The following is a 25,183-nucleotide window of genomic DNA, read 5'->3' on the forward strand; positions in this document are numbered from 1 at the left end:
TTAAATACACCTATAACTCCCAAGGAAATAGAGGCAGTCATTTAAAGACTACCAAGCAAAAAAAGCCCAGGGCCAGAAGATTTTAACACAGAATTCTACTTTCAAAGAAGAGCTAATACCAATGCTCCTTAAATTATTCCACAAAATAAAAACAGAAGAAGCATTGACATCTTTTTTATGAGGCCACAGTCACCCTGACACCTAAATCACATGAAGACTCAATAAAGAGAATTACAGATCAAGTTCCCTCATGAACACTGATGTAAAAACAGTCAATAAAATACTCACAAATCAAATCCAAGAGTACATCAAAAACATCATCCACCACGATCTAGTAGGCTTCATCCCAGAGGTACAGGTTGGTTCAACATATAAAAAAAAAACATATCAATGAAATCCACCATATAAACAAACTGAGAAAAAAAATAACACACACACTCATGGTCATTTCACTAGTTGCTTAAAAATACTTTGTCAAAATCCAGCAACTCTTCATAATAAAAGTATATGAGAGATCATGGTTACAAGGTACATACCTAATCATAATAAAAGCAATACATAGCAAGCTGATAGCTAACATTAAATTAAATGGAAAGAAACTTAAAGCAACCCCACTAAAATCAGGAACAAGACAAGGCTGTTCACTCTCCCTATATCTATTCAATATAGTACTTGAGGTCCTAGCTAGAGCAATAAGACAACTAAAGAAAAACACAGGGATACAGGTTAGAAAGAAAAAAGTCAATGTGTTACTATTTGAAGGTGATATGATAGTATATATAAATGTCCCAAAAATTCTACCAGGGAACTGATAAACACCTTCAGCAAAGTGACTGGATGCAAAATTAACTCAAAAAGAAAAAAAAAAGATCAGTAGTTCTCCTATATACAAATTATAAATAGGTAAAAAAGAGATCAGGGAAATGACACCCTTCACAATAGTCACAAATAATATAATATCATAATATAATATAAAATATCTTGAAGTAACTCTAACTAACCAAGTAAGAGACCTGTTTGACAAGAACTTCAAGTCTTTAAAGAAAGAAATTGGAGATGATATCAGAAGACAGAAAAGTCTCCCATGCTCACGGATCAGCAGGATTAACATAGTAAAAATGAGCATATTACCAAAAGCAATCTACAGATTCAATGTAATCTCCATCAACGTTCTATCACAATTATTTTCAGACCTTGAAAGAACAATACTCGGCTTCATATGGAAAATCAAAAACCCACATAGCTAAATCAATTCTGTACAATAAAAGAACTTTCAGAAGTATCACCATCCCTGATTTCAAGCTCTACTACACAACAATAGTTATAAAAACCGCATGGTATTCGTATAAAAATAGACAGGTTGATCAACGGGATAAAATCAAAGACCCATATGTAAATCTATACAACTATGAAAACAATTTTTGACGAAGAAGCCAAAATTATACATCGGAAAAAACAAAACATCTTCAACAAATGTTGCTGATCTAAAGGGATATCAGCATATAGAAGAATGCGAATACATACATATTATATCATCCTGAACAAACTCAAGTAGAGTGGATCAAAGAACTCAACTTAAAATCCAGATATACTGAACTTGTTAGAAGTGAAAGTGGGGAATAGCTTTGAATGTATTGGCACAGGAGACAACTTCCTGAATAGAACACCAATAGCACAGGCACTAAGATTGAAAATTAACAAATGAGACCTCATGAAACTGAAAGACTTCTCTAAGGCCAAAGACATCGTCAAAAGGACAAAGCAACAGCCTACAGAATGGGAAAAGATCTTTATCGAGCCCACATCTGACAGGGGCCTGATGTCCAAAATATATAATCAATTCAAGAAACTAGACATCAACAAAGCCAATAAGTCAATTTAAAAAATAGGGTACAGCTCTAAACAGAGAATTCGCAGCAGAGGAATCTCAAATGGCCAAGAAACACTTAAGGAATGTTCAACATCCTTAGCCATCAGGGGAAATGTAAAGCAAAATGACATTGATATTCCATCTTACACCTCTCAAAATGGCTAAGATCAAAAACACAAGCGACAGCTCATGTTTGTTAGGAACACTCCTCTATTTCTGGTGGGAGTGTGGACTTGTACAGGCACTTTGCAGATCAATATGGTAGTTCCTCAGAAAATTGGGAATTTCTCTACCTCAAGACCCAGGTATACCACTCTTGGGCTTATACCCAAAGGATGCTCCACCATGTTACAAGGACATTTTCATAACTGTGTTCACAGCAGCTTTATTCATAATAGCCAGAAACTGGAAACAACCTAGAAGTCCGTCAACTGTAGAACAGATAAAGAAAATTTGGTACATTGACATAATGGAGCATTGTTCAGCTGCTAAAACAATGACATCAGGAAATTTACTAGCAAATGGATGAAACCAGAAAAGATCATCCTGAGTGAGAAAACGAGACCCTGAAGACAAACATGGTGTGTATTCATTCATAAGTGAATATTAGGCATAAAGCAAAGGAGACCCATGCTACAACCCCACAGACCTAGAAAAGATTAACAAACAGAGTTCAAGGCAGGTGCAGAGTAAATCTCACTGTGAAGGGGATTTATAGAACAGACATTGCCAGTGAAGAGGGGCCTGGAAGGGGGGATGGGAATAGGAACAGGAGGAATCAGGTTGTGGGAGGATGGACAGAGAGAGCATGGGAGAAACAACTGGAATTGGGGGCACCTCTAGAGCTAGAAACATAGTGAAATAGAAACTCCCAGAAATCTTTGAGAGTGACCCTAGCTAAGACTCCTAACAATGGGAGATATGGCACCAGAACTGCCCATTTCCTGCAATCAGACAAGACTTCCAGAGGAGGGATTGGTACACCAACCCAGCCAGAAGCCCTTAGACCTACAATTTGCCTGGCCTACAAGCTGTGCTGGGATAAAGATGGAGCAGAAATTATGGGAAAGGCCAACCAATGATGGACACATCTGGAGACCCATACCCTGAGAGGGAGCTCACCCCTGAGGACCAGGATCCAGACGCAGGACACCCCCCAGAGACCTAGAATAATACCAAACACTAATGGCAAAAATACTCAATTCTTAATGATATACTGCTATTCGCATAGATTTGTGCCTAGCCCAACTGTCATCAGAGAGGCTTCACCCAGCAACTGATGAAAACAGACACAGAGACCCACATCCAAACGCTAGGCAGAGCTCAGAGAATCCTGCACAAGAGGGGGAGGAAGAATTGTAGGATCTAGTGGTGTCAAGGGCACCACAAGAAAACCCACAGAATCAACTAACCTGGGTTCATAGGGGCTCATGGAAACTGAACCAAAAGCCAGGGAGCCTGCATGGGACTGATCTATATGTTACAGCTATGTAATTTGTTCTTCGTGTGAGACTCCTAAGAGTGGGAGCAGGGGCTGTCTCTGCCTCTTGCCTGCTCTTGGGGTCCATTCCTCCTATTGGATTGCTTCAACCAGCCTTAATAAAACAGGGGGTGCCTAGGCTCACTGCAACTTGATATACCATGACTGGCTGATATCCATGGGAGGCCTGCCTGTATCTGAAGAGAAACAGTGGAGGAGTAGATGGGTGGGGAGGGGGAAGGGAGGGAGAACTGGGAAGTGGGAGCAAGGGGAAGAACTGGGAAGAGGGGATGGAGGGGAAACTGATTAGGATGTAAAAACATAAATATAAATAAATACATACATACAGAAAGATAGCATTAAGGGCTGGGGATGTAGCTCCATAGTGAAGTACATGCTAAGCATGCTCGAGGCACTGAGTTCAACCCCTAGTAGATATAAATAACAAAAATTTAAAATATGTGATCAAGAGCAACTACATGCCCTCCTAGTTTATAAAAGTCATTATCATGTGCTACTCAGAGAATCATAAAGACTATTTCAACAAGTGCGTGTCCCATGCCTGGCTGTTTGCATAAGAGAAAGGAATGGAGCTCCAGTCCACACGGATTCACGGCAAGACACTATCCATCTCCCCAATTTTGTGTGATGATTTTTTTTTTATTTTTTAAATTTCATTTTATATTCTATCCACAGTTCTTCCCACCCACTCTTCCTCTCATGCCCCTCCACCTACCCCTAACCCACCCCCATCCAATCTTCCCAAGGGATAAGGGCTTCCATGGGAGTTAACAAAGTCTAGCACATTAAGTTGGGGCAGGACTAAGCCCATCCCCCCTGCGTTAAGGCTACACATGGCATCCCACCATAGGGAATGGGCTCCATATACTACCTTATGCACCAGGAACTGATCCTGGTCCTACTACTACGTGCCTCACAGATAGTCCAAACTCCTATGTAGCCAATCTGACTACAGAGGAAGGCCAGTTTGGGCTCCCTCTCCACTATTGCTAGGCGTCTTAGCTGGGGTCGCTGTTGTGGATTCTTGGAAATTTCCCTAGCACCAGGTTCTAGCTAACCCCATAATGACTTTCTTTATCAAGATCTCTCTTTTATTGCTCTCCCATTCCATCCCCTGAGCATCCCACCCCTCATGTTCTCATCTCCCATCCCCTCCCCTTTACTGCATCATGAAATTTGTAGGCAAATGGATGGAACTAGAAAAAAAAAACACCCCGAGTGAGGTAACCCACACTCAGAAAGACAAGCACGGTATGTACTCACTCAGAAGTGGATATTAGATATAAAGCAAAGGAAACAAAGACTACAATCCACAGCTCCAGAGAAGCTAGGTAACAAGGAAGACCCCAAGAGGGAGAAATGGATCACCCAGGGAAGAGGAATTAGATAAGATCCCCTAGGTAAGCTGGGGGCGGGGTGTGATGACTTTTTAATTGACTTAGGGATAACTGGTTTGGTGTATTAGTTACATTTCTGTCCCTGTGATTAAACACACCAATCAAGGCAACATGTGAGAAAGAGTTTATTTGAGCTTATTGTATCAGAGGGATAAGAGTCTATTGTAACAGGGAAGCATGGTAGCAAGCCGCAGGCATGGCACTCAGGCAGGAAGCTGGGAGCTCACATTTCAGCTACAAGCACAAAAGACAGTGAACAAGAAGGGGGGTGAGGCCTCGAAGCCCACCTTCAGTGACATTCTTGATCTAGCAAGGCCTCACCTCCTAAAGTCCCCGAACAGCACAACTAACTGGCAACCCAGTCACACTTCGACCACTCCGATGGGAATGCTTCAAGGAAGAGGTAACTGCCTAGATGCATTTAAAGACAAATCAAAGAGTCATTTGACAGATGCTGGGAAAGGGGTCACCTTTAAGACCAAGTTAGGGGTTCGCAAGGTATGGCAGCATGGGGTCTCTAAAATAGGAACACGGGCCACTGTGCAACAAAATACACAAACACGTGGGAAGACGAAGCCACCAGAAAGGACACAAAGGACATGACACTGCTGGAACCTGGTGAGTTTCTGCAAATATGCCTTTTAATTGCAGCAGTGGGGGAAAAGGAAGTGCAGAGCAAGGAAGGAAGTCCCGCACCCAGTTCATCAAGCTCATCCGAGGATATTCTTCATGGCTTGACTCCTGCAGATCAGTTACTTTGAGGAGCCAGACTGTAGTAGTCACTAGCTACTTCTGCACTGATCCTAGCATTATTGTAAAAGTTTTAAAAAGAATCTAAAATTATTATTTTTACCTGCTCAGCCTGCCATACCCTGCTGAGCACAGAATTTAAAACTTTTGCTTTGCCCTTGTGTACTGTAGGGGAGACATGCTTATGTGGGGTGTATGTGTGTGTGTCTGCACGTAGAAGCCAGAGACCAACAGGGGGGACTTCCACACTGCACGAGTTGGGGGGCATGCTGGAGTGGGGTGTATGCATGTGTGCACATAGAGACCAGAGACCAGCATGGGGGACTTCCACAGCAGTTCTCTACCTTGTTTTCTTTTGAGACAGGGATTCTCACTAAACTTGCAGCTCACTAATTGGCCAGACTGGCTATGAGCAAACCCTGGGCTCCTCCTGCCCCTCCTAACCAGACGCACTGCCAAGCCCGGATTTTACATCAGTGTTGGGATCCAAACTCAGGCCCTCTGCTCGCACAAGTACCGCTTTGCTGGGAGCTGTCCCCATAGCTCAGGCCCTACTCATGAAACTGAGAGTACCTCTGTTGGTCCACAGGATTCTGAGCTGCTCTGTAGTGACCACTATCAGTGATAGTGACCACCACAATACAGTCTAATTAATTCAAACTTGGAACAATCTCTACTCCAAGCTGCATTTGAATGATTAGCTAGTTTTTTAACCTGGTCCAGCTCAGTAGATTCCAAGTTCTTGACTTCCCAGCAACCCAATTTTTCCCTGCTATGTCTACACTGGTCCTAAAGCCCTAGCCTCACTTTGGATTGTCATATTAGCTGCGGAAGAGATAAGGAGCAAGAAAAGCATCCAGTCACCCAACCACATTTCTGCTTTTTTGTACAACTGCAGATGAAACACGGTCACTCAATAAAGTCCTTCTGTTTCTCTTTCCCTCCCTCCCTTTCTCTCTCCCCACTTGCCTGGACAGGGGAACCCTAGACCCTTTGGAGGTCCGCCAGTCACACCAAAAGAATCTCTTGACTATTTTCCCAGGGAATTCCTGCCTTAAATGTCAGCAGAGCACAGCTCTGCAGCAAAGGCAGTAGCTTAAGGTCCGAATCAAGGAAAATGCACTTGTCCTACCAACTAGGAAACCCCAGCCCATCCACGAGGCATGGGGGCAAGAGGAGATTAATGTTGAAAAGATTTTGCACTCGCTGGGAACCAAGTTTACTCACCTCTACTTCAGCAAGCTGAGTTGAGCAATCCAACCCTTGCTGCTGCTGAATCACTGTTTTTATCTGGCTCTGTGAGAGGGAAGAAATGCTGGAAATTACCCTGAATTATGACCATAAGGCAATGCCTGATGAGAGCGTGAAGCTTCGCTGGTCCTTTCACTGTGGTGGCTTTAGTGGCTATAGAAGCTGCTGCTGTTTGGTTTGTGTGTTTGTCTCTAATGAATATACTGATACATAAGAACTCTGGGGGTGGGGGACTCACAATGCCGAGATTTGTGAAACAGAAACAAGATTATTAGATGAGATTAAGTCTTCTTTACCAGGTTGCAGACACTTCCTAACCAGTACTGAGACATCGCTGTGTGTGTGTACACACACACGTACACACTTTTGTCTTAGTCTTTGGTCTGAACACATAGAGAAATATTAAATTTCTGTGGGTGAGAGAAGAGGAAGAACCCCGAGGTCTCAAAGATATCACACATAGTCATCAGCACCGAAGGAAAGCTGTGTGGTAGCAGGTGAACAGCTCAGAAGCACGGTGTGTCTGTTGGCCAGGCTTTGCTGAGTTCCTTTTGTTTTGTAAAATTTTCCTTGTGTGTTATTAGCCTGACATCACAAGGCTCTTCAACAAAAACTGCAGAAGGTGGTCTGACATGGAAGGCCAATTTTAACATGGTGTGCCTGCCATGTGGATATGCTGTCTCCAAAGAGACCATAGCCTGTAGAGTAAAAAGCTTAAGATTTAATTACAAAGTTACTTCACTCATATGGGTGTGTGGGGGTGTGTATGAATGTGTGTGTGAATACATATGTATGAGTGTGTGTATTGAGAACACGTATGTATGTGTGTGTCCATGTGTAGGTATGTGTGTGCATATGTGTGAGTGTGTGTGTATGTATGAGTATGTGTGTGCATGTGTTTGTATGTGTGTGTGTGTATGTATGTGTGTGTGTGTATGTATGAGTGTGTGTGTGCACATGTGTGAGCTTGTGGTTGTGTCTTGAAGTCAATGTCAACATAGGTGTCTTTCAGTTGCCCTCCACCCTCTTTGAGACTGGTCTTCCATTGAAGCAGGAGCTCACCGATACAGGTGGACTGGTCAGTCAGAAAGTCCCAGGACCCCTCCTGCCCCCGACTCCACAGTACTTAAATTGTAAGCATGTGTCACTATGCTGCCTTTTATGTGGGTACTGGGGATCAAATTCATGTCCTCAGGCTTCCATGGCAAACACTTTACCAACCGAGCCATTGCCGAAGCCTCATGTTAGGGCACTTTAAAAGACTTAAGCTATTATTACCCAATGTGAGAAAACAAATTAATTCCTACTGTCCTTTGCATCTAACCCAGATGCAAATGGCTGAGTTTAGAAGCTGTTGTTACCTGGACTAAATTTCCTACCTCCTCCTGCCTCACTACCTTTACTTGAAGCTTTCTTCCTACACTGTCTCTGCACCCATGTCCACAGGCAGGCCCACAGGAAATGTCCGTCTATATACAACCAAGTAGCTTCTTGCTGCACTAACCTGATACGTGTGGGAAGATGAGAAAAGCCAACTCAACTACAAATGGGATAACCATGCCCAACAAAAACTACTTCCGGTGGGTAAAGAGTTAACCCCTCCCTGTTCTGTCTTAGGCCACTATGCAGAGTACCAATGAGTATAAAGGGCGGTGCCAAATAGGGTGGCTCCTCCCTTGACGGGAACACTTGCCCCCTAGGAACTGGACTGTCAACACATTAGCCAGCCAGAGAAAAGGGAAACCCCGGCAACCAAGTTTTTCTGGCAGTTTGTGAGGTGGCAACGGGAACTGCAAAGGCCACGCGGGGCATACAGATGAATCCAGGGAACCCACAGTCGTCCCAGCACCCACAGCCCCAAGAAATACTTGGCCCTGTGAAGTCTTGGATCTTAGTGCAAGGTGTTTTCACAGAGCATGAAACCCTTCAGAACTACTTGAGTTCAGGTACCCTGGCTCCATTTTCTCACACTTTGTCATCTGCCCAGAAAGTCAAGGGTTTTAGTTAGTGGGGGAAATGCACAGCTTTTTGAAATCTAAACAGTAAATCTCAAGAGTCTGTATGAAATGCTTCCAAGGGACTTTGTGATTTCTTGCAAACTCTCCCTCCCCTCTCACCAGAATATTCTGACTTCAGCAAGAATGTCATTAAAGGTTTCACAATCATCACAGAACGACAGCACTGTGAAGGAAGTCCATACAAACGCTGTTACCTGAGGATTACTGAGGAAAAAGTATTACAGTGTTCCTTTGGAATTCCCATTCAAAACTTTAATCCCTTTCCCAAGGATGGCTGAGAGCTTTGTACATGTTGCCTTGTCTCAAGTGAGCAAGTCAGACACCTAGGCAAAAAAATGTAAAAGTGAAAGAGTCTTTCACTTCAAAATATCTTTCTTATCATACTGAATACTAAAAAAAAAATATAGACACACACACACACACACAATCTAAAATGAAGAAATCAGAGAAGTCCACAGGTATTTATCACAGTTTTAATTTCTGAATTGAGCAATGTATTCCTGATAATCGTTATAATGATTAGACATCATTGATCAATTATCAAGACACACTCAGAAACTAGGGGTTAAGATTACTCCTTCTCTACGCACCTGGGGTCTATCTAAGGAAAAAATCATAAAGATGATTTGATCGGCATGTAGGTGTTTCCTATGCCCTCTGCAGCACGCCAGGTGGGGACAGCTTCATGACCGACCATGCAGCTATGCGTGTAAAGGGGACCCACACTCTGCTCAGCGCCCTGCTGTGCCAATCTTACAATCTGAGTAATTTCTGAGCACTGGGTCCTGCACTCAATTTGAACAGCAAAGTCAGCCCTGTTCCCAGGTTTCCAAATACTAAATTTTTTCTACTTTTCCTAATAATTCTGTCCCTCTCTAACCTCTGTGTTTTTAAAATCTGCTGCTTCATCCAGAGAAATTATTATAATAATCATTATTATTATCAAACTCAGGAAGTGGACACTGTAAGTGGAGTTACAGCTGTTTGTTATGATTATCTTCATACACATTTCAAATAGAATTCACTGGCTGTTTGCCACTCAAAAGACAATGTCTAACTCCCAATTCATCCGAATTGCTGGGTCATACAAACCTGTTTTCTATTAATTTTTCAGTTTCAATAAGAAAGCTACAAGACAAATCCTCCCCAATTATTCGTGATCAGATTAATCCAAATAAACACTCAGGGAAGTCTTCACTTGGAAAGATTAGTAGCAAAAGACATATGTCAGCAAGTGCTTTGCATCCCTAAAATGCCTGTGTCTCCAGTGATCAGGTACAGAGACGATTTCTAGTTCAAATATAACTTAGCGATTGCCACATGGTGCAGAATCTTTCCACCCCTACACTCCAAAAACCCAATCAGACAAGTGCCCGTAATCTGACTCCCAGTTCACTGGAGCCTAGGGGCAGGCAATGAGAGCTGCACTCTGGCCAGGGACGGCATGAGTGACAGAGCTGCAGCGAGACGGTGGGGGTAAGTTCTGCTTTGCTTTAAGGAAACAATGCTGCGCGCTACAAGATGAAACTCTTTCATTGCAGATATCCGTGTCTTCTCAGACAGAGTCTAGGCAGCGACAACGGGACAGGTTGGGGGTTCTTTGAAGCCTGGGGACTAAGTTTAGGTGCAAGAGAAGCAGAGGGAAAGAAGAAAGGGGATGCTTTTTAGCATGGGAAATTACTCTGTAATAATTTTCATTAGAAAAATTACTCACCCGGGAACTGTCCAGAAGTGGATGAGACAGTGTATTCAGCTCGGGTGGAACGTGTCTGGTTCACTGCACCCGGGTCATATCAACAAATCCCCCTTTGTTCTGGGGGAAAAAAATTAAAACAGCAAGAACAAATTATGTTGGTCCATTTCCTGTGAATGTAAACACATCAGGCCACGTTGATGGTGATGGTGCAGCCATGGGCAATGCTGGGGAGATTCCCACAAAGGCAGAGAGATACATAGATGCTAGAAGTTTTGAGGTCCACAGCTAGATGAGGCTGCTTTGGGGGATCAAATTTTTTGTGGGTTTTAAGAAAAAGAAGGAGCTAAAACCATTTTAAGGTTTCTAGTTACTGTTCACAGGCTTGGCTGTTTTGTTCTTCTTCAATTTCTCTGATGAAAATTTGAAGTTTAAAGAGCAACTGAGTTTCTTGCTTAGGTCTCTGGAGAGGGGGACAGGTGTGCAAATGAGCAGGGAGAGGTGACAAAGGGGTGTTAAAGGGAGAGGCTGGCCATTTCCAGGACCGCCTCCCCTGGGTGCCCTGCTCCCTGCCCACCCAGCTCCCTTTACTTCCTGCTTGGTCTCTTTCCTCTGTGTCGGGCTGGAGAGGACAGCGCCTGTAATAGCCTCTCTGCCACCTGGCTGCAACCTGGGCTGCTGGTGAGTTCAGAAGTGACTCTCCTCACTCCTGTTTCAATGTGAGTTCTCAGAGCTTTTCCTCTTGGGAACCTTTCCCATGCCTCCCCCAGGGCGCCCTCTCTGCCCCATTCCAGCTGCTGTTTTTACCTCTCTGTTATCTCCCCTAAGACACACATCATGCATTGTCCCAGCTGGGGTCTTTATAATTGCATGATTTACTTAGAGGACCTCACTTGGGCAGGGGACAATCTGGGGTAGAGCTGGCTGCCCCCTTGGGTAGGTGAGCGTGAACACAGCGTGCTTTCCCTTTTCAAGTCAGAAGGAAAGCCCCATAGTCAAACAAATAGCAAAGGAGAAGTCTTAAAGGTGAAGAAAGCCTTCCGCAGTCTGTGCCATCAGGGGCTTTCTTACTACCAATGCAGAACCTAGGCTCCCTAGACCAATAAGTGATGTTCAAAAGATAAGAACCTCACAATATGTGTGGGAGGTTATGCGATTCTTGAGCCCTTGGTTTTCCAGCCAGCCCTCTACACAGTCTACTATGCTAAACGCTGCCGATCTGTCTTATGAGAGACAAAAATGAATGGCCTAGGTAAGGAGGTGACTGGGGTGACTGCCCTTCCAATTTCTGGTCAAAATAAGCAGTTGCGTGGGTGTCTTCCAACCCCACCCTTTTCAACTCGGAAGATCTAAAGACGGTAAGGAAGGGGCATGGCAAGAGCAAAGTAACTCCCTTCCCAAAGGCTGCTTTGGCATCTCTCATTTCCTGGCCTCATTCCCAGCTGCTTCCTCACCTCCTGCTCCCCTCCGCACCTCCACAAGCTCCTCAAAAGGAGGCCAATAATGCTTCTCTAGCCCATGGGAGAGAAGTCCTCAACAAGAAGCACCTTAGCCCTTCTCACAGAGCCTCCGCACTGTTTCTTGACACGCCCCCTCTTTCTTGCTAAATTCGCAAGCTCTGTACCCTCAGGGCGAGTAGACTGCATGGGGGCTGGCTTACATACTCCAGGCTCCCGGATTTGGAGGTGTTTAGGAGAGCTGTCCCAGTAACAGTTGAGGGACAATCGAGCCCTAGGAGGCACTATTCTGCTTCTCAGACCCTTTTGAGGCTCCCCTCTCTGGTACCTGACCCCTCTGACAGCTACTTCTGTCGGTCCAACTGGGAGCCTGGCACCAGCCTGGAGTGCCCACAGCCTGCCCTTCCAGAGTCTCTCAGGCTCCCCACTGGGGACTGAGATTGTCACGTCCCAGTGCTACAAGCCCAGATCTGCCCAAGGGCTGGGGCCCCACTGGCTCCCAAGCCACTGCCACCTGCAGTTTTCCACCTTCTTGCCCAGGGCAACAGCCGGGAGTGCCCCTGTACCAGCTGAGTCCCTGCCTGTCCCCAGGGCCCACACCCGTATAGGAAGCCCTCCGACTTTACCTTCCCAAAAGACAGTTGCACAGTCCCAGCTCCAAATCCATACGCTCTTGAGGGAAGGAGTGGGTACAGGGCTCTATAAATCCATTTTCAAAACGCCTTTGTGAAGCTACAAAATGCAAAACTGGAAAAGATCTGCCTTTGTACAGTATGTTTTTCCTTCTTCTTCAGAAAAGTATTTTCTTTATTCTTCAGAAATATATACATAATAAAATAGGATCACATCCACCCACGTTGTCATCTTATCGAACTCTCCCCATATTCCCACACCCCTAATCTCTGGATGCCCTCATCCTTGGTCATAGGAGCATCCTCTTGCAGTGGGCAGCAGATGCTGCAGAGATGCATAACAGGCGCTGGGAAATCAGTCCAAGACTGAGCGCTCTACCCCCTTCTTCAATTGAGTTATTTATGTGTGTGATGAATGGTTTGCCTGCAGGTGTGACTGTGCACCACCTGGGTGCAGTGCCCATAGAAGGTTGGAAAGGGCTCTGGGGCCTCCGGAAGTGGAATCACCCGTGGTAGATTGCCACTGTGGGGGTGCTGGGAACCAACAGAGGTCCTCTGGAAGAACAGCTAGTATTCTTAAATGCTGAGTCATCTCTCTAGCAAACTCCCTCCACTTCAAATGCTTTCTGTTCAAAACAAAAGACACAGGGAAAGTATATGCTTTAAAGCTTGCCTAAGGGAACTAACTCCCAGTTAAATGTATTTTATTTTTAAACTCTTAAGGAACTTGGTTGAGACAGTGCCCTTTCTAGGGTCAGCTGGGGTTGCAGCCCAGTGAATAGGAACTAGAAGGAGATCAGAAGAGCAACCTCTTGGCTACTAACTAGGGAGACTTCCAGAAGCATTCTGTCTTGATTTGCAAAGGATGTTCAACAACCCATCCTCAGCCTGCAAGACTGAAGGCCTGACCCCCTCCGACAAATTTCAATGCCCCTTCTGGCTGGAAAGCTAAGTTAGGTTGGTGGCTTCTGATTCTTATTGTGTTCCTCTTTCCAGTAAGTGTGGACATTCTTGCAGTAGAGAGAGGATCATGGTGGCTTTCAAAGGGGTCTGGACTCAAACTTTCTGGAAGGCGGTCGCAGCAGAATTTCTCGCCATGCTTATCTTCGTCTTGCTCAGCCTGGGATCCACCATCAACTGGGGCGGGTCAGAGAACCCCTTACCTGTGGACATGGTCCTCATCTCCCTTTGCTTTGGACTCAGCATTGCTACCATGGTGCAGTGCTTTGGCCACATCAGTGGTGGCCACATCAACCCCGCTGTGACAGTGGCCATGGTATGCACGAGGAAGATCAGTATTGCCAAGTCGGTCTTCTACATTGCTGCACAGTGCCTGGGGGCCATCATTGGAGCCGGAATCCTCTACCTGGTCACACCTCCCAACGTGGTGGGAGGCTTGGGAGTCACCACGGTAAGAACTCTCATGTGTGCTTATTTCTATGTTAGGATACCAGGATGCTTACAAACTATGCTCCAAGCTGGCTCAGGGCCGTGAGAGGCAAACACAACACAGCCTGATCAAGGAGCGAGGGATGTAGCTCAGTTGGTGGACAGCTTGCCTGGCATGTAGGTCCTGGGGTACAGTGGCGTACATCTACAATACCAACACATGGGAAGTAAAGGCAGAACCAGAGGTTTGAGGTTGTCCTCATCTATGTATCAAGTATAAAGCCAGTCTGGACTACATAGAAAATCGTCTTTAAAAATAAGTGGAAACTTATTATAGTAGTTTTTAAAATACACACAGAAGAGCCAGGCATGAGGTTTGCCTATAATCCCAGCCCTTGGAAGGTTAAGGCAGGAGGATCAGGAGTCAAGGCCACCCTGGATCATACAGTGAAACCCAGTCTAGACAGAGGAAAGGCATTGAGAGGACATCATTGTTTACTGTTTAGTGACTTAAACATGATTAAAAAGATCTCAGCATGCTTTGTTTCTCTCCCACCACAGTAACGACATGAGTATGTTTTTTGGTGTTTTTTTTTTGTTTTTTTTTTTTTTTTTGAGGCAGGCTCTCACATTCATTCTCTAGCTCAGGCTGGCCTTGAACTTGCAGCAATCCTCCCGTCTGGGCCCTCTATGTGCTGGGATTACAGGTGTAAATCAGCGTGACTGGCTTGACTGTATTTTTATCATAAGGCCTTACAATTATTTGTTTCTTAGCAGGGGCAAGAATTTGTTGCTTTTCATGTCGGGGACTTTAGATGATCTGTGTAAAGTGATAGGCCTTTAATCTCAGCACTCAGTAGGCAGAAGCAGGCAGATCTCTGAGTTTAAATCCATTCTGATCTACAAAGTAAGTTCTGACAGCCGGGGATACACAGAGAAACCCCTGTCTCAAAATTAAAGGTGGGGGAGCCCACAGTCATTGATCTTCACCTTGCTCTTCGTGAGTGGGCAGGATTACTGGGTAGCTCAGCACCAGTCTGACTTTAAACTCGTGTTTTAGTTGAGATACCCAGGAGCTAATCTAAACCTAATCTATGGGTCTAATAATTGCCTCGTGATATTACAAATCTCTGAATCCTTTACACTCTAAGTGCAGCAGTAACACATTTTGCTTGTGTTGCTAAATACAACATTCAGTAAAAACTCAGTCACTGTAAAAGTAATTATCTACAATGGTCCAAAATGAGTGTAAATTAATTCCTTCATTCTAGGAGGTGAAAGGATGGAAATTTCAACCTGGGGTTGGTAGAAGACTCAAGTTAACCAACACTTCCCATGCCAAAAAAAAAAAAAAAAAATACACCCTTCAAACCGTTGCATTGCTTAGAACTAGACTCTTGATTCAGTTCTGATGGAGTATCTTTCTTTCTCTCTCCAGGTTCATGGAAACCTTACTGCTGGCCACGGGCTCCTGGTGGAGTTGATAATCACATTCCAGTTGGTGTTCACTATTTTCGCCAGCTGTGATTCCAAACGGACTGATGTCACCGGTTCAATAGCTTTAGCAATTGGATTCTCCGTCGCAATTGGACATTTGTTTGCAGTAAGTTTTAAGTCCATTTGAATAATTGATCGTCTCATTTAGCCTCACCCTGAAGCAGGCCTGAAGATGCTGTTTGCAGCTGAATCTCTCTTTGGTTGTTTTTAGTATTAAGCAGCTGGGAACATTGGACTGTTTCCTGTGACCATCCATCCCTCTGCAGCTTTTACCAGTAACCAGTGACCTGGCCAGTACAAAACCACTGCAACATTTGCATTATTTCAAGAGTGCTGTTTATTTCAGTGTTATCATTTTAATAGATACATGTTAAACAGTCTGCCAACTAGCTGGACATACCCACGTACCATACTGCTTGTGCCATACAATATAGAGCTCATTCAGATCCAGCCATATCTGTCGATGTGAAGGGACCATGACAACTACAAAGTGGCTAAATGTCAGTGCTCCACTGAAGAGACAGCAGCAAGTTACAGCAAATGGCCCCTGTTAACAGTTCTATTTCCAAAATGTCTGAGGTTTTGTTCTTTTTCTCCGCAGATCAATTATACCGGGGCCAGCATGAACCCAGCCCGATCTTTTGGACCTGCCGTTATCATGGGAAACTGGGAAAACCACTGGGTAACTACTAAATTGATAAGTCCCATCTTACCGAAGTTAGGAACAACCGTCCACAAGACTCTCTCTTTTTTTACTTTGGGCTAAATTAGTGCACTAGTTTCTGTTGCTTCCCCTCCCCCAGCCGCCCAACTCTCTAGTTATTATTGCATCTGTCACAGGGAGTAAAACAGTCTAGCAGAAGCCTGCTACAAAAGACCTCATAGCCTTCTGTCCTAGGTTTTCACTGAGAGTTGGGTTTTCTTGAAGCATTAGTCTGGACATGTATCTGACAGATAGCAGCAGAATGCTTGTACATAGGGTTTCCTATGTAGAATAAATTTAAATGATAAACGTGTGCTAAATATTAGTGTGAAAATCATTGAAAGAAAGGCTTCCTAGCAACAACAGAAAGCAACGTTATTGTTTTAAAAAGAAAGAACTACTTTAAAGTACCGCCTATGACAAAGGTATTTAAGACCCTAGTTTGCATAAGCAGAGCATAATTCATAACACAGGGACTGGAAACTAGTGAACTATGGTTGGTAACAAATAAATGATGCAGATGTTTATGCCACTGTCACCACAGCTGTAGCCAGAAAAACAAATGAGTGCCAGGAAGGTGCACTTTTTAATCTCAGGACGAACCTTCCTGTCAATCTGGGCCGGGAGTAGTGAGAGACATAATCATTACTGTTTCAATTGTTTCTATCAACAAGAGAATTTATATCCTTTAAGTCATAGACAATTGTCTATGCCACTCATCATTAACTTAAATAACCTACAAACTACAAGAATAAAACATATATATGCAAGCTTGAAAAGAGACTTACCTTTTACTGCCACTCACATATTGTGAATGTGATTTCACATTTTTAAAATTATGACTGTAACAATCTGTTGTTTGTGCTTTGATCTTATGCATGTGGCTACAGTGGCTTTGGGAACAGCTACTCAAGGATGACATGGCCCAGCAAAGGAGGAAAATATCACACCATGACTGTATAAACTCCTTTATACAAAATGTGTACTAAGTTGTTGAGACATAATTTGGGCACAGACATGCAAAATCTTGATCCCCAAAGTCATTCTTTGGACTGGTAGTTTTGCCACTGATATTTCTGAGAGGACTTACTACATTAACAAAAATAGAATTTACTTTATGTGTGTGATGTATGTTGAGGAGTGTGTGTGTGTGTGTGTGTGTGTGTGTGCTCATATGTATAAGTATAGACACACACATGCCGGGGTATCTGGATATCAGAGGACAACCTTGGGTATCAGTTCCCATTTTTTACCTTGTTCACAACAGGGTCTCTAGTTCACCATTGATCACCAGGCCAGCTGGCCCTGGGGATTCTCTTATCTCTGCTTGCTGTATCCTATCCTCCTGTAGGAACACAGCAATTACAGCCATGCACTATGGTGTCTGGATTTTATGTGGGTCTCAAAGACTAGAATTTACATCCTCACACTTGCATGGAGTCACTTTACCCATTGGGCAATTTGCCTATCCCCAGAGTGGAAAACTTTAATGATAAGTTTATAGATTGTACAATAAATGGGTGGGTTTTAATTAGGTAATATAATGACAATTTAGGAAGTGTTTTAAAACACTTTTATGTAGTTTATGTGTTTTTCTGTTTTCATCAATAAAATTATTCATAAAAATCAAAAAGTACTTCAAAGTTACAGAACTCTGTGTGGGAATAGCAATTTGTCACCCAGATTTATCTTTGAGGACACAGAGCCTGCTGTCTCCTCCAGAGTGTTATGGAAAGTGTAGTGATTGTTTGCTGAGGCTGTTCTCCTTGTGGGACTTGAGACCTGTGAAGTAGCACCGATCTAATGAGATCTTACCAAGGGAACAGAGAGCAAAGGCATTTAGAGGAGGGCTCTCGTTTCTCCTTTGAAAGGGCACAGGGAAGATAAACTCTCCTTTGGGCTCTTTCATGTTCAAGATAAGGAGCTTGGCTGGTCCAGCGACTCTCCAGCTACTTCCCTGTTAAGGACATGTGCTCAGCTTCGGTGGGAAGCCTGGCTCTCCTTTAGGCTGTACAGTAAAGATACCAAGTACAGTTAATTTCCAGATGGTGTTTTAAGCGAGACATAGTAATTCTTTTCAGATAAGAGAACAAACAGTAAGTTGGTAAAAGGGTGTTCTAAAGACAAGTAAACTAGACAGCTCAACTCAATCACTTAAGTATGCTATCTTAAGTAAGCTTGTAACATCTCCAACTATCAACTTTCCAATGCATAAGAATGTATATTTTAATAATATCTGTATCAAAGGTTATTAATGAGATGAGAAAAGTGCTCTATACAGTCCGTTAGAGTGCTCAGTAAACTGGGGCGTGGTCCCAAATGACTCTATTGGTTGAACGCCTAACACTCTCCAGAGTGCATGTACTCTACAGCACACGTCCCAGCCTAACCAGATGAGAGCTGGCTCATTCTAGGTGCGTTACTGAGTGATCAATCATGCTGTTTACTGACCTCTGTAGAACCACTCACTAACCCTAGTCTAGTCACCACATGAACAGATCTACACTGCAGCACTACGCGGAGGGGAAACACTCTCCAGTGAGAAAGATGCATGAACTCTAGCATTTCCTCTACAGCGAAGACATCAAACTTTAAAGAGAAACTAATTAACAGCCAAGTTGGTTGCACACAGTTTTAAATTGTCTAAGAAGTAGAAACCTAACGATTTTCATGAGCACAAAACTGCTAAGTGGCATTCCATTTAGTCATCACAGCCGTGTGAAATATATATATATATAATAGCCCTGCTTTGCAGATAAAGAAAGTAAAACACAGAAGTCACTGGTGGTATAATCTAATTGGTGAAATGCTTACCCAGCATGGCCACACACTGGGCTTGGTAGCACATGCCTGTAATCCCAGCACTCCAGAGGAAGACACTGCGGGTTTAGCTGTTCAAGGCCATCAGCCTCAGCTACGTGGGTATAAGAGACCTTGCCTCTAAGTGGAAACTATCCCTGATCTAAGCACTCACACTGCTAAGTAGCGAGGAGTGAGCTGTATTCATTATGTATACTGAGTAGCAAACACCTTAAATGATAAAAATGCATGATTATACAGACAATCAAGGTAAGAGGCTACTGCAGAATACATAAGAGAAACTTGCTGCAAAAACTTCTTTTTTTCTTTTTGTTTGAAGGAATTACCAGTAGAGTCTGCTTAAGTTGTGGAGCCACCAGAGCAGAGTTATTTCATGTTAAGGTTTATCATAAAGTTGATAAGCCTGATGTGACGGTACCCACCAATATTTTAAACACTCATGATGCTGACAGTGGAGGAATGTGAGTTCAAGGCTATCCTGAGTTATACAATGAGTCTTAAAAACAGCCTAAGCTAGACCTTGTCTCTAATAATATTAATAATAATCAGAACATTTAAAATATAATATTAAAATAAAGAAGATAGAAGACATTATTCTTTCTTATTTTATGTTCAAATGCTCTTTAATAATTTATGGATCTTTGATCGTTGATGTAGACTTGGTATATTTTATCATTTATTTTCAGATCCATCGTGTGTGTGTGTGTGTGTGTGTGTGTGTGTGTGTGTGTGTGTGTGTATGACGCAGTTGCTGACTTGATTAAGTCAGTTAAACTGTGTACTCACAAGCTGTCCAGTGAGACCACTTTTCACCCTCCTCTACTCATTGCCGCTCCTCTCCCATCTTTCCCCAGATATACTGGGTTGGACCAATAATAGGCGCTGTGCTCGCGGGTGCCCTTTACGAGTATGTCTTCTGCCCTGACGTGGAGCTCAAACGGCGCCTTAAGGAAGCCTTCAGCAAAGCTGCACAGCAGACCAAAGGAAGCTACATGGAGGTGGAGGACAACAGGAGTCAAGTGGAGACGGAGGACCTGATTCTGAAACCCGGGCTGGTGCACGTCATTGACATTGACCGCGGGGAAGAGAAGAAGGGGAAAGACCCGTCTGGAGAGGTATTGTCTTCGGTATGACTAGAAGACAGCACTGAAAGCAGGAGAGACTCCCTAGAGTTGACCTCAGATGTCCTGCCACCCATCAAGGAAACAGATTTGTTATAAACGAGCCACCCGAGGTTCCTTGTTTCATGTCTTATTACTCAGTTTGAACAACACATAGTTTACTATTATCAATGGAAGGAAGAAGAAACCTATACTGAATATGAAATGTTAAAAAAAGGAAATATTTTTTAAAGTATCCCCCAAAGTTCCCTTCGTTAATAACAACAGAAAGTGCGTACAAAGATTCGGCCAAGTCTTGCCTTACAGAGCATGTGGGCGCCTCTGTGAGGAAGCTGGTATTGTCAATCCTCACCTGAATATTGACTTCACTGGCATGACTTAACAATGACAAAATGCAGTATGTCACAGTGCCTTACCCATTCAAACGAAGAAATGTAGTAAGTTCTTTCATGATCCATCCCTTATTTATAACTACCTCGGAGGAAAACAGTAGCCGGGGTCATTGCTGATATGCCATTAGTATTTATATGACAAATATCTGACCGGAAGATCCCAATCTAAGTTCATTATAATCCTTCTTCCTCCTCAACTCCCAAGAAACTATAGGGCTAAAATTATGAAATTTGGAAATAATATTAATTTGTGTCCATGTGTTAGCTCCATCTAATGGAATATATACATGGGACATCCACTGAGGTTCAGGATAGACAGACCCATGGAATCTGATGGCAGAGGAAGGGGGAGTCTGTATCCCTGTTAGCAAATGACTGATCTGTTTTCAGTGCTCATTCTGAAATGCCCCACACAAGCTAACCACCTGAGCTTTTAACTGCTTCATTTACTTTTTAAAATTTATTGGCAAAACTGGGGAATTTGTCTGTCATGCTGTTATCTATAATGAAGCATTAGCTGAGACATTTTTGACAAGATCTTTACTAGCTGTGTCCTGACTCTCTGTTGGTATCTAAGCCCTGCTTATTCTAGAAGGTGTAAACTGGTCCTGCCCATCCCAACTTCTAATGCCGCCTCTCTTCCCTCGACATCTGCTGATGAGCTTCACTGTGAGTGTATTAATACTTAGAGTGAGCCAAAATATGTGGTAGAGAAGGCACAACACGGTTGTCTAATTAAAAGGTAAGGAGACAGTCTGTTTCAAGTGTAACATGTGACCCATTTTTCCTAGTGTACATAGAACTAAGTGTTTTTAAAGTATTTACCCCACTGCCTGGTTTATCTGTTAAAATTGTTTGGTCTTCCCATACTGTTTTGCCTTCTGCCAATAGAACACAGTGGAAACCCCAGTTTCTTCCATTATAACTATCTAGTCTAGCACTTACCTTAGACAATGCACTGCAAATGTCAGTTTCTCTTAACAAAAGTTAGTAGTGGGAGAGAGAAGACCCATCTCTGTGAGGACTAGCCAGCTAGCAAATGGCTGATAATCGAGGGCTTTCTTCTCCCAAGCACAATTCCGACTGTGTGACTTCTCATTGTTAATGGCAGTTTTGTGTCTGTGGCAGCGAGATAAAGGACCACTATAAAAGCTGATTCTCTTCGGTGCTAGGAAACTGATGTGCAACTTCCCAGACAGCCACGACCCTAGTGGATGCCTCTCAGTGCCACCGGCATCCTCTACGGTAGATGCTGGAAGCACATCCCTTTGTGGGGCGTTGAATATACTACACCAGAGACAAAGGTTCCTCCATAACCGAGTGGCACTCACAGAACCAGGGCATAAACCTCCCAGGGGTGGGTCGTGCGCTTTATTTCAAGTGTCTTCACGATATGCCACATAGGCTTAAAAAGGTCAGGGTGCTTCAGTTCAGGAGGTGGTATCAACCATCAACAAACATGTCAACTTCGTTGGCAGGATAGCTGAGCAGATGTCTGGTCCCCCTTTCAAAACCCTGGCCTGTGGCTGTTTCTGTGGGCCGTGCAGCTTACTTCGTGCAGACGCCTTTAACACTCATGTCCAGTGACCGCGTTCAACATGGTAGGGACTGAAAAGCAGTGAATTCTGGCTTTGTGCTTTGATTTTTAGCAACTGGCATAGTGCCAGGCACACAGTAGATAATCAAAACAAGCATGTTATTCGATAAGAATATATGACTCTCATTTAAGATTATCAATAATCTTTTCTAATTTTTAATTTTGCTCAATATTTAATAAAAGTATAATTTCTCGTATCATCAAGGGAAAACAACATGGACGTGAAAACAAAGAGCGTGTTCTTACAATCTAGTGTTTAAGAACAGAGGGGAAGGGCTCCAGCACTCTTTATCTTTGCATAGGAGACAATATGTCTTGTATTTCACTCAAGGCTCTGCCAGTAAAAAAGTAATGAAATTGTACCTTTCTAATGACATCTTTGCAGCAGGGGTCTATTGCCTTGTGGGTGGCACCAAATTATCCAGTGTATTAGGAGATCAGGGCTTTTTCCTTTAATCCCTTCTTATTAATGAAGTGCGTACTGCTGAACAGCACAGAGCTGTTCCCAAGAGACAGCCCGTGACTGAAACAGCGCAGAGATCAGAACCGAGAAACCGGAAAGACATAAAAGATTCATACGAGCCACGGAACAATGCCAACTGTGTTCCCTTGGGAAGAGAACAGACACCCCCCAAATTTCAAGGTGGTCCATACAATGAAAATGTGCATAGTCTGTCAAAACAGTAAAGAAGGGAGTCGTTTCCTTTAAGACTTGGGGGGTTTTTTAAAATGTAGAGCTCAGATTTTCAATGTGTGTTTTCATTTTCTTCCAAAACTCCTAACTTTTTACACTGCTAAGAAGTCTTTTCTGGAACCTAAACCACTGGTAATTTTAATTATTTCTGTCATGTGACGCCACTCATAAATCCTTTTCTTCAAACATTGGAGGGGTGTCCTACCACAGCTCATGGACACCGCTGGCCAGATCTCCTCTTAGTTAAAAATTTCATAAAAAGATTAGAAATCTCTGGAAAACATGCATGCTATAAATAAATTTACTAGAGGTCAATTCCAAAAAGCACAACTCTTCTAGATGAATCCAGGCAATGTGTGTACTGATCTAACCTCATTGTGGGAGCAAAATTCCAAAACTGCATAACAGATCCAAATGCTGGCACTAATCCTTGCATGGCCCTTTGCTGCAACTCGCCGACACCTTCCCTAGATGTCACAAATGTGGCAGAGACACTGTCTCTTTGGCAACTGAATAGACAACTTAGTAAAAAAAACTACAAATAGTTCTTATGATGAGACTACAAGATATGTAAATTTGGAACATTTGGAACCTGAAAGTAGTAACATCTTCCCCCAGTAAACTCACAGAGTGGAAATGATTAGGAAAGGGTGGTTGCTATATTAATAACAAAACTCACTTTCTTTACCTCAAATTTTCTGAGCTCATGTCTAAACTTCATTGCTTTTCAGAAAACCCTAATAACACAAACCTTTGAAAATTATAATTCTCAGAAATAAATGTTAGACTTTAACCTCAAAAATCAAAAACTGTGAATACTCACTTTTTGCAAATAATTTCCCATAGCTATGAAAATACACAACCAACATGTTCTAGAACAATGCCGTGAACACTATATTTAAGGGCAGTTACACAGTTGCCCTTTTAAGTAAACAATAAAGAGCTAAAAAATAAACCAAGTTATATGTCCTATTGTAATGTATTCCTAGAGCCTTTTCAGGGTTGATTAGGCAAACACACAATTTATGGAAACATATAAACAATTATTTGTCATTTTATGACCCAAATCACAATAAACTTGTAACTCATGATGAACTAAAGAAGATAAAATAAATGTATGGTTATATTCATAATAATTTATTAACTGAAATGTTATTCCAACAATAAAGTTAATGCTAGAGAGATTTAAACTGTAATGTCTAATATTTGAAAAGGTCTATTAAAAGTCTTAGCAGCGTGACTGGGCTCCATGTCTTATGTTGCATGTCATGTTACTGAAGGTGAAGTGAAACATGCCCCGCCACTGCTGAAGCATGCACGGGCAGCCCGTTTATACCATTTATACTGGGTTTCATGGTCTGAGTTGAGAAGGATGACTGACCAGTTCTCTTCTTCAAGGAACAGGTTCCACCAAGATACGAACTCAGATCCTCTGGATTCAGAGTCCAGAGTGTTAACCATTGCACCATAGGAGCTAGTGGCGTATCTAATATTACTAGACTCGCACAAATAAATCCTTAATGTTTTTTAAAGTAACCTGTATATTTGATAATGTTTTAAAATTCAGTTGCAGTATTTGCACTTCCATTAAAATGCAAGGGGGCGGTTGATATTTGATTATAATTTACGCCAATTGGTGGCAGATGCCATAAGTTCATTTGTATTTTCTGAAAGCCTGTATAGTTTATACTTCAGTTGTCCCTGACTGCAAACAGTGAAGATTGGGTTTTCTTAGGCTTCTTTCATAATGTCCACATCTACAAGATAGACGATAGGGTTAACAGCTATCATCACAGTGAGTCTAAACTCCAACACCGGACTGGCACTGCTGCATAGATGGTCTACCTTCAGAGTGTTTGGCTACTCCTGTCCACCCAGATGCATAACATAGGCTCAGTAAGTTCTTATTTGCCCCACCCCCATTCTTGGTTTAAAGGACTTCCCAATTTTTAGCAGTTATAGACCTTCCTTGCAAGGTTGGGGGAATCATGATCCTTAGGAGAGAGATGAATATGTATCCCTCAAAGCATCTGTCATATTATGGTGAAACGGTTTGTTTAGGTGCCTGTCTCCTCCACTAGATTCTAAACTCCTTAGTGGCTATTAATGTGTCTTATTTATCCTGTATGTTTCTCTTTCTCCACTCTCATCCCTGTGCTGCAAGAGGCTTGACACCCACTGGATGAGGGCTCGCTGCAAAGACAAAGCAATTAAAGAGTGTCTTAGAAACATGAGAAAATGCCACAAAGCTTTGTTCTTTATCATGGTTGCTTTGTGCTGCTGAGATGTGTGCACTAAATATTTGAATTCTTATAATTCCAAGTAGGAGCTCAAAATTAGTTCAAACACAAGAAAAGAAAAATTCACACAGAGTATGCAACACTAATTGGATTTCTAAAAT

The 25,183-nt window shown here is 42.9% G+C and overlaps 1 protein-coding gene across 3 annotated transcripts; it reads left to right on the forward strand.

Annotated features, from left to right (window-relative positions):
- Positions 1 to 10,064: 10,064 nt before the first annotated feature.
- Positions 10,065 to 24,022, forward strand: Aqp4 (aquaporin 4). 3 transcript variants are annotated; one of them, XM_075969254.1, is made up of 5 exons: positions 10,065 to 10,263; positions 13,566 to 13,980; positions 15,397 to 15,561; positions 16,057 to 16,137; positions 19,833 to 24,022. In XM_075969254.1, exons 1-5 carry the CDS (start codon positions 10,232 to 10,234, stop codon positions 20,109 to 20,111), a joined length of 972 nt encoding a protein of 323 aa, XP_075825369.1. In that variant the 5' UTR covers positions 10,065 to 10,231; the 3' UTR covers positions 20,112 to 24,022. The 3 variants fall into 3 exon arrangements, with proteins under 3 accessions (XP_075825369.1, XP_075825370.1, XP_075825371.1); XM_075969255.1 differs by lacking the exon at positions 10,065 to 10,263 and adding an exon at positions 10,724 to 11,199; XM_075969256.1 differs by lacking the exon at positions 10,065 to 10,263 and adding an exon at positions 11,069 to 11,161.
- Positions 24,023 to 25,183: the final 1,161 nt, after the last annotated feature.

This window comes from Microtus pennsylvanicus, chromosome 4 (assembly GCF_037038515.1).
Source record: "Microtus pennsylvanicus isolate mMicPen1 chromosome 4, mMicPen1.hap1, whole genome shotgun sequence".
Classification (NCBI taxonomy): domain Eukaryota; kingdom Metazoa; phylum Chordata; class Mammalia; order Rodentia; family Cricetidae; genus Microtus; species Microtus pennsylvanicus.

What these genes read in the sequence shown, in the direction of transcription:
- Aqp4 (XM_075969254.1), top strand. Translation starts at nt 10,232, where the DNA reads ATGAGTGACAGAGCTGCAGCGAGACGGTGGGG. An exon ending in GAGGCTTGGGAGTCACCACG is followed by an intron (nt 13,981 to 15,396) that starts GTAAGAACTCTC and finishes TTCTCTCTCCAG; the next exon opens with GTTCATGGAAACCTTACTGC. An exon ending in GAAACTGGGAAAACCACTGG is followed by an intron (nt 16,138 to 19,832) that starts GTAACTACTAAA and finishes ATCTTTCCCCAG; the next exon opens with ATATACTGGGTTGGACCAAT.